The sequence below is a fragment of the Neophocaena asiaeorientalis genome, unplaced genomic scaffold (assembly GCF_003031525.2).
Source record: "Neophocaena asiaeorientalis asiaeorientalis breed wild unplaced genomic scaffold, Neophocaena_asiaeorientalis_V1.1 scaffold124, whole genome shotgun sequence".
Taxonomy (NCBI): Eukaryota; Metazoa; Chordata; class Mammalia; order Artiodactyla; family Phocoenidae; genus Neophocaena; species Neophocaena asiaeorientalis.
This window is the reverse complement of record NW_020174135.1, coordinates 2,283,368-2,293,051: the sequence shown is the minus strand read 5'-3', so window position 1 is coordinate 2,293,051 and position 9,684 is coordinate 2,283,368. Positions and strand designations below refer to the sequence as shown.

Genomic DNA, 9,684 nt, shown 5'->3' with positions numbered 1-9,684 from the left:
TGGGGCGGGGGCTGGAATGCAGCCCGCGGAGTGTCTCCGACAAGTCAGGGAGGGTTACAGCCTGCGTCTTGGGCTCGCTCTGCTGGTCTGGGTGCTGTGACCACGAGGGGAGTCGGAGGGCCTGAGCGTGGCGGGAGTAGTGCCCAGGGCTTCCCTGGAGCCACAGGGGTAGGACCCTTCGTGTTGTGAAGTTTTTGAGGAAGAGGAAGTTCTAACATCTACACGCTAGTGCTTCGTGCTTTACTTTCTGTTAGAAAACTTGTGCCTGTCGTTACCACTAGTATTAATTAGTAATCGCTCATCAAGGATGTCATACGAACATAGGCTTTATGAGCATAGGGAACGAGCGCTGTGTGCGTTCGTACGCAAGTAACAGTAATTGTCGTCACCGACGGAATTATGAAACCTGCAGCTCAGATGACTCTTTTTTCACCGGGAAGGAAAACAAATCAACTTAGGAATTTCTTGTCTCCGTTTAAGTTGTCCTTATTTAAATGTGAATAATTTTGTGCTAGTGAATGTCTGGGACTCTTTCTTTATCACCACGGCAGGAACCTTGCAGGAACCCGCCGTCCCCCAGGAGCACGGAGGGGAGGTGCTGAGCCGCGCGCTCCACCTGGACGAGGTGGAGCCGGAACCTGCGAGCGAGTGGCAGACCCTGGCCAACGTGTTCTGACGCAGCCCGGCCCCGAGAACGTTTCCAGAGTGAAGTGTGGAGAAGAACAAAGCACTTGGGATTTCTGTTTTGAAGCCTCAGGTGTTAAAAATGTTACCACAGTAGCTATAAAATTTTTAGCTATAAAATTATCTAAAGAATCATTGGCTTTCAGAGACTTCAGGAAGAAAGCTGGGAAAGGTGGAAGCACGTTGCTGTTGTTCTGCAAATCACTGAACTCAGGTACTACGTCAGCAGTCTCGCCTGCTCCGTGGCCAGTGCGTCTAGTTAAAAAGAAATTAACTGGATCGGACTCTCATTGTAGTGTGATTTCTTTGTATTAGCAAAGACAGAAGTTAACGTGGAAAAACCCAGATAGGTTTTCCTTCATGCTTTCTGTTATAAGAAGCATAGCTCATGAAACAAACATAAGATAGGTGCATGAAGTTCGGAAAAAACGTTACAACACGCAGGGAAGTTTTTTCCATCTTTTTCTCTGTGAATTTTGAAATTAGTAGAAATTGACTCTGATTTTTAGTCTACCATAAGTTAATATAACTAATACCTTGAGAGATGGCTGGACCAGTTCTCTCTCCATGACAAATATCTAATCATTAGTGACAAGAATGCAGTGTCTGGGGCGTACACCCGGGGAGTAGAGTAAGCCTGACACACACGCGAGGGTCCAGCCGTCCGCGCGGGGTGATGCCACTCGCGCTGCCCGAGCTGATACTCGGGTACGTGGGTCGGGCTACCGCGGAAAGCACAAGCCATGCACTGCAGGTCCGGAATCACAGAATGGTCTCCTGGGAACAAAGGGACTGCAGCCCTGCCCGCCTCAGTAATTAAGAAGTGTATCTGTACTTTGAGGGTAAGAACCTGTATGAGCCCCGTGGTTTTCTCTTCGTGCATAAGCAGGTGTCTTTTTTATTTCAGGGAATTCTTTAGTATCATCAATGGTGCCACGTTGAACATGTCCCAAACCAAATCCTACCCCGCGCTGCCCGCGCTGGGGCAGAGTGCGTGTCGTTCCCACAGCATTCCAAAGATGGAAACTTCTTTACTTCATGTGAATCTCTCCTTTGAAATTATTTATATGTTCTATATATAAATACATATGTACATATACAGATATATGGGCCTCTGTGTGGCCGAACGGTATATTTTGTAAATAAGCTCTAGTCCCGGTTACAGAGAGAGCGGCAGTTTTTACCTCCCGGCGAGCACTTCAGAGCAGTATTGTATTCATTTTATTAATAAATGGATATCCTTGTCATTGTGACATAAAGCTGGGGTTGGTTTTTTGTTTTTGTTTTTCCTGAAAAGTAATCGCCTTTATTTTCTCTCTCATTGCCTCGCTGGTTTCAGAAGAGAGCAGTTTTATGATACAAGTATTGTATGGACTTTGTATATTAAGAAAGGAGCTCATTTCAGATTCCTGAAGAAAGAGACATTTTACTGTTATTTTTTGAAGGGGCGTCTTTAGATTTTTTGTTGTTCGCGCTTCTGGCATATGTATATAAGTAACATTGATAGTGATATAAAACCTTATGTGAAAATATTTAAGTCAGAAAACTGTTAAATAATATTACTTTTTTTTTTCAAACTGCTTTATGTATTGTATATTTTTTTAAGGGAGAAAAAAAAAAAAGCCTTATTTGATTTATTCTTGTGATGCTGGACTTGTATATCCTGAGGTTTTTCTTGGATGTCAGTGTGTATACCTGGCTGCAGTCTGTTATTCAGAATAATTGTCATTGCGCCAGAGTTTAAAGGTTCTGCTTTTATTGCACTTTTCTTTTATAATTTTGTATTAAACTATTTTAGAAATGTTGATTAATTTTGGTGAACAAATATCTCCGAAGTTGAAATGATTGAAATCTTAAAAATTTTGTTTTTGCTAGGTTATTTATTTTGGTTTCAGCATTAAATGTCATCTCAGGTCAGTCTCTAAAAGGGGTTTGTTTAATTCCTAATTGTATAGAAAGCATAGTTCAGTGAATTGTATCGGTGCACTGCCCAAGTAAGGCCTTACCAGGTGAATCTAAAGCCTACTTTTATTTTGGTTAATGAAAAAAAAAAATCTATCAATAATCTGTTTTGTGAGTTTTCTCAGTTTATTATCAGGCAAACACAAGACATTAATGTATTCTTTTGATTTACTTCCTAATTATAAAAGCTGCTTCTTTGCAAGACATTCCTTGAAAAATAAGGTTTTGTAAAGACATAATATCACTTGAACTTTTTGGTGGAGTGGAGTACAGGTTGATCTTTATACTTTACTGGTTGATAAAAAGTCTTCTGACAAGAGATTTCTAGTCTCCTGCATAACCAGGGTTTTGAGGATAGATAATTGTATTTTTTAAAATATCTCATCATAGCGTATCTGCTTTGGAAATAACAATAAATAAAAAATGAAGTTAGGAAATGTGATTAATTTTTTTTCTTTTAAAATATTTAAACTAGTTTGGCACATGAATTCCTTTCAAGCTCAGGTAGGTACGTTTTTACAGAACAGCATTTTAATGATATTTTCCTGTACCTCTGCGCTTGGCGAACGCTACCCTTGCAAGGTTTATTTGCAGATCTTCGAACTAAAAATCCGAATATGGTGTGATGACAGGCAGGCCGTCTGTGTTAGGTAGCAGTGTCTGTTGTTTTCACTGTTGGCCATATTCAGCGGTATCCTGGTCATAAAATGACCAGGCAAGAAAACAAAGTAGAATTGTAAAGTAGTGCCTTTAGAAAGGGCATGACTGTCTTTAACTGTCTTCTGTGGTAAAGTAACGGTGAAGCCCTTAAGTAAGCCGAAGGAGGGTGCGTTCCCTTCCCACCCATGATACTGAACTGGAAACTGGGATGTGGCTCACAGGCCGCTGCGGGGGCAGGAGGGAGCTGCACAGGTGGTCGCGTCAGCGTGAAATGGCGGTAGATGCAAATGGAAACACCTTTGCACTCCCACACCCTGCCCCAGGCTCTCCTTTGTCCCTCTTAAAGGCAGGCGTGTGGTTGGAGGGTCCTGCAAGAATGGGGCTCAGCCTGCAGCCTGTTGGTTCAGCAGGAAGTCCCTCAAATGTCTCCTTATCCTCTGACAGCACGCTACTGACAGGACGAGGAGAATCGGTCCTAGAGTGAGTAGTTCCCATCCTTGCGTCAAGTTTCCATCTCCTCCAGTGTCAGCACTGAACTAGCGAGTGTTTCTCCAGAAGAGTATTTTGTAGTTCCTGCCCATTGCCGTTTGTGAGCTTGAGTTCTACAAGAACACCAGTATTTATGCGTGCGTTAGTACAGGGGCGGAACTCTGAAAAGGAGGTGGGTTTCTGTTCCTCCCACGGAGTTTCCTCTTTGCAGAAGGATATTGATAACTCATGAAGATACACATTTTTAACATTAAAAGATCATCACTCAGATTTATGTAAATCTGAAACAGCTAAGGTGATTTTTATTTTTTCCTGGGCTTTGCTCAGAGGGAATGGTAAGAAGTTGGCTGTTCTCATTGCTTGTTTGTAGAAAGAATATTGCTCTATTAGCGTTCAAAATACGGCGGGTGGGGGAAGGGGGCTGTTCTTTCAGAAGTGATCAGGTCGTGGCCCATTTGTTCCCTCCACCGTGGATTGCAACTGTTTAAAGTGGCCCAGCCGAGCTTTTCCAGAAAGCGTGGCTTTTTGGTGGTGTGAGATTGCTGCTGATACTTAAACACAGTCAAGGGCGCGAGTCTACGGTGCGTCTTGGGCTTGGGCAGAGCTGGGAAGTCAGGCCTTAGGGCCTCGGGTCAGATTAGCCAGGGCGCTGACGGGCCGCCTGTCTTTAGGCAGTTCGGTTCACTTCTCTGGTCTGTAAAATTAGTTGATTAGATGTCTTCCTTCCCAGCTCGAGGACCTGTTCTTAACCAGTGAGCTGTGGTGTATCGGGAGGTAGTTCTCCAGGGGTCTGTCTCATTTCTGCAAGTGTTAGGGGTAAGGCACTGGCCATCTCTGCTCCACGATCTCTTCAAGGCAGTTTGAAGAGAATACGACCTCGGGAGAGAGGACATCTTCCTCCAGAGCCATGCTTTTCTTACCCGTGTGATCAAGGTATGTCTCACCGAAGCAGAGGTCAGGCCGGCTTGCTGTGTGTTTACTGGAGACTCAGGTTCCCAAAGCCCTGCTTCCTCTCCCGGGACACGACACCCTGCGTGCACGCATCACCTGGCCCGCTCTGGGCTGCGTGTGGAGGTCGGGGCCTGGGGTATCAACACAGACGCCGGGGCTCTGGTGCCTCCTCCTGCTGTGAGTTGCCAGCCCCTGCTCTCTGGCCCGGGAGCCTCAAGTCTCCTGCCAGCAGCCGGGAAGCTGGCGGGTCCTCTTCTAAGCCGGCAGGTGGGGAGAATTTACCATGTTTCACAGTTGTTGGCAATATGTTCCCGGCTCAGCATACTCTATGAATGGAAATTTTTTTTTACAAATGTCAGTGATTAATTTATTCTGTACCATCCATAGTGTTATTTCTATCACTGAGGAGATGTTACTGTCACGCAGTACCTTTAAAGTATTAAATCCCTCTACTCTCTAAGGAAAAAGTGAAAAACGGGGCAACACACAGCCCCACCCTCTCCTTTCTGCCAATAAACAGGTGTTTCCCTGATTTTTAAATTCTCTATCGAGCAGAAGAGATGGTCCTATGCCACTAGTTTAGTATCAGAACCGGGTGATTGTAGGTTACCCTGTTAACCGGCTTCAGGAGAAGAAATTCTTACGGATTAACACGAAGTAGCTCATCTTGATGTGATCTCAGCCGGAGGTGAACAACAGGTGGCCATCTGCCCTCTCATCACCACGCATTGTTTTCTAGGTTGTCTCTGAATTATCTTTCTCAAGTTTAATAATCCGAAATCTTTATCCTTCTTGTGTAAACTCTTTGAAGCAGTTTCAGATTTACAGAAGAGTTGTGAGAGTGGTACAGAGAAATCTTTATACTCTTCACCAAAGACCCCTTTCCGGTGTTGCCGAACCTGTGAAGGATAAGATCTTTGTGCAGCAGACCCGGTGCAGGGTCGTGCCAGCACCTCCACCCTCTTCACTCGGGACGCCCCTCCCCATGTCGCCGTGGTTCCCGTTACCCTGACGTCTGAGAGCGAGTTCAGCAGCCGCCCCCGCCCTGCCGTGCCTTCCGGTTGGTCCGGGTCCTGCATCACAGAGGTGATGCTCTTCTCGGTGCGTCTTATCAAGGTGACACGCAGTGTCCACGTGTCCCATGACTGATGCTGTCGGTGTCAACCCTGTAACCGTTTCCCCTCTGTAACCGGTGAGTATTTGTGAGAGGCTCTGTGACCACGCGGCCAAGTGCCTCATCCCGCCGACAGCCTCTGTGTGGTACCCCGGCGTCTCCCTGCTTGCAGGTCCCTTCGTTCCCTCTGTCATCAGTAGCTGGTATTCCACTTTGAGGACGGGCTTCCTGTTCTCCCTCGGTGGTTTATTCTTGTGTTCATGGTGGTTTGGGCTTGTGGCTTCCTGTTTTATTTAGTGGCTGCAATCCATCAGGATCCTTCCTTATTTTGACTCTCAAATAGTCCTGGATTTGGCCAGTAGGGGCTCCGTCAGGTAGCTTTGAGTCCTTTTGACACACCCACGTTACTCTCTGAGCGCTTTCTTACTTTCTGGCCCAATAAATTGTTCCCTTTCCCTGTCCCAGCGCTGGAACCAGCCATTTCTTCCCGAAGCCCTGGCTCCCTCTAGTGGAGCGTGGTATTTAGAAGCCAAGAGCTGAGTGGTGGTGGGGAGGGGGGGGAGAGAGAGAGAGTGTATGTGTGTGTGTGTGTGTGCGTGTGTGTGTGTGTGCGCGCGCACTCATCATCGATCTGAGACTTTTCACCCGTCTACACGTGAAACCATGGGCTCACGTAGATGCTCCAACACTTCAGGCTTCATCCCCTCCCCCTCCGACAGTGAGAGCCCCGCCTCCGGACGCACAACCAACTTCGGCTGCTTGGCTGGCTCCTGGCTGCCTGCAGGCCCTGCCCCTCCTCGTTTCCTCCCTCCTCAGCGGGGGAAGCAAGCATCCACACGGACTCGCAAGCACTCTGGGGTCCCCCCGCCTCGGTCACTGCAGCAGCCTGTGTTGCTTGTTTTGCTCTGAGGTTTGGCTGCCAAGGTGCAGAGACAGGCGTCCCCGAGGAGGGCAGGACGTTGCCCACCTGTGCAGCAGCCCCGTTATCATAAGTGATTTTGCCACAATTCATGTTAAGGGAGGTGAACCGGTTACTGACCTCTGGGTCCAGTGGGTGTCTCCCACGGGCAACGTCCCCACCTCCCCGGGCGGGCTTCGTCAGAGGCCAGGTTCTGCCCCCCGAGGTGGGCGGGGCCTCCCAGGGCTACCGTGCTGTTGGTGCAGGTGCCATGGGCACAGCCGCCAATCCAGCGCCTCCCGGGCCATCAGGACACCCCCTCGGGGGCTGTTGTGCGCCCTGTCAGTCACTCTGTCCGCGCTCTGCTCCAAATCTCTCCTTAATTTAGCGCCAGCATCTGGAACTAGGCTGCGAGCAGCAGGGGCCCCAGCTGGTCTGGATGCGGTCGAAGGACTGGTCATCTTAGGCGTGCTCTCGGGTCTTGACCGAGCAACGAGTTTCTGGAGTTGGTGAGGTTCGGGTGCTGGGCGAACCCGTGTTCTTTCACGGTGCGGGGGGGAAGTCGAGCTGAGAAGAGGCTGTGAGAGGAGGAGCTGTCACCCTCCCCCCGGGGACAAAGTTGAGATTGTCTGGGGGGCAAGGGAGAGCCCGACTGAAATCAGCATGTTTCTCGAAAGTTAGGTGGTTGATTCTGCTTCCAGGGCAAATGCGGTCAAAGGACGTTGCTCCAGGGTCACGCACTGGAGTGAACAGCCCGCGGTGGTTACCCGTCCCTCGGCTTCACCGGGCTGCGATTGCGCACCCCCTCCTTACGCCGCTTTGCCTAGGATTCCCTGACTCTTCGCTATTTACAAGAGAAAAATCGCCATAGAAAATGCACTGAGATGCTTCACTTCATGTTACCTTTTTGGGGAAAGAAGGAAGCATACTCACTGCAAAGTCCGGTGGTTTAATTAAAACTCTTGCCAGATGGGGGTCTAGGACATACTTGTCGCTGCATGAGAAACACACACCTGCTGTGGATTGACTGGTGCCCCTCCCCACACAAATCCATCTGTTGGAGCCTTCACTCCCAGTGTGATAGGACTTCTAGGAGCTAATTAGGGTTTAAGGGCGGTCTTAAGGGTGAGGACTGGTGCCCTCATAAGCAGCAACACCAGCAGTGTGTCACGTGCCCAGAGGAGGGGCCACGGGGAACCAGCAGGCAGGTGGCGTCTGGAGGGCGGCCTCCCCAGAATCCCCCTGCCAGCACCTTGGCCATGGGCTTCCAGCCTCCAGAACCCCGAGCAAAGAAAATATCTATTGTTTCAGCCGCCCAGTCCGTGGTATAGTGTTACGACAGCCCTAATAGACTTAATTAAAGGCTTGGCTCTTCTCGTTTTCAGATGCTACAAGAAGGCTTTTCTTTCCCTATTTCAGTGTTTTCCTCAGGCCCCAGTTCTCTCTCCTCCCAAAATCCCAATTCCAATTTACAGCCCGCACCCGATTTATGAAGCCAGCCCCATGGATTGAGCCGACATCCTCTCCACTAACCTCTGACCTGCTCCCGACCTCAACCCTCCCTCCAGAGGTTGTTCCCGCCGGGCTGGGCACCCTGGACCAGCTCCTCGGACCATCCTCCGCCCAGATGGACAGGAGGCCACATACGTTTCTCGGTCTGGACCGAGTGGCGTGGAGGTGGCTGTGCAGATTGATACGATGTCTTGGAAAGCGTGATCATTGTGGTTTCCTGTCCTGGTGGGAAGAGCCTTTCTTGGTTCAATAGACCCTCCCGATACCTCTAGACCCTGCGAGCGATGGTCCTCGGGGTGAGCACAGTGAGATGAGGAAGAGTGTCCCGGCTGGGGTTCCAGCACCCACTTCTCTTGGAGCTCCGCCTGGTAAACTAATTTCCTTCAGCTTGAGGGGGGTGATGCAGACCGCTTTGGATAAATGCTCAGTGAGAACACCCCTTCCGTGGTTCACTTCCTATTTTGCGTCATTTTATTTTAGTATCACATTATCATGGTAAACGCTGTGTTATTCTAGGACACCCCTTGGTTTACCACTTAATGCATTTTCTATATATGTAACATTAAAATAGACTTGCCAACCGGAAGAGCAGAATTGAGAAGATGTGATGTCTTTGCATGCTTTTCCAAATCCCTTGGTCTGAAGAGGTTTGGGGGTTGGCATGGCTTGGAGTCTTATCTACCCCGTGGATGGGGCCTCAGGCTACTGGGTGGGGCCGGCTTTTATTGTCGGATTGGAAGTGCACAGCACGCTTGAGCCTGGGTGCTCCCTGAGGACGGCCGGTGTCACCCTGCAATCGATGGGGAGGGCGCTTCCCTTGCTGGCATTTGTGAGTTTCTCAGGGCTGCTCCTGAGATGGAAGGGAACCAGTGGTTTGTTAAAAGCAAAACATAAGATTTCCATTTACCTTTTTGAAAGATAATTCTTGTAACTAAAAGAAACTATACATAAAATTTCCAGTATCAGTTATCTTTGTCATCGTCTCTGCGTGGCAAAAAGTCGTTTTTCAAAGATTCTTCAGTTCAAGTTAACAGGGACTGGTATGCTGGTAAGATAGTGAAATGTAGATATACTCTAAAGGGTTGTTTAAAGATCAATTAAAAATTACTTTCCTCGTGAGTCAGAGACTCGGTGCCCTAACAGCGGCCTCGACTCCACTTTCTCTTATTGATACACAAACCATCTGATAACTCACCTCCTCAAACAGGTGCCGAGAGGCAGCTCTGTCCTGTGACAGTAAGACGCCTACTCACATCAGCTCTGAGTTTTGCTCTACGTGGGCTCGCATTCCACAGACCAGAATAAAAGCCAAAGAAGACGGCCATGCAAATATCATTAAAAGTGTATTTTATTTCGATATTCAAGAACAGTGCATACTTTCCATGAGACCCAGGGTCACAGCTCTTGCTGTTGG

At 48.4% G+C, this 9,684-nt stretch overlaps 1 protein-coding gene across 8 annotated transcripts in view; it reads left to right on the top strand.

Annotated features, from left to right (window-relative positions):
* ZNF236 (zinc finger protein 236) overlaps nt 1-3,075 on the top strand; it is a 105,145-nt gene extending 102,070 nt beyond the window's left edge. For all 8 annotated transcript variants that reach the window (XM_024754805.1, XM_024754812.1, XM_024754807.1 and 5 more), the window contains one exon: nt 552-3,075. In XM_024754805.1, the coding sequence (XP_024610573.1) occupies nt 552-676 (125 nt within the window). In that variant the 3' untranslated portion in view covers nt 677-3,075. The remainder of the gene's footprint in view (nt 1-551) is intronic.
* The last annotated feature ends 6,609 nt before the right edge of the window (nt 3,076-9,684 follow it).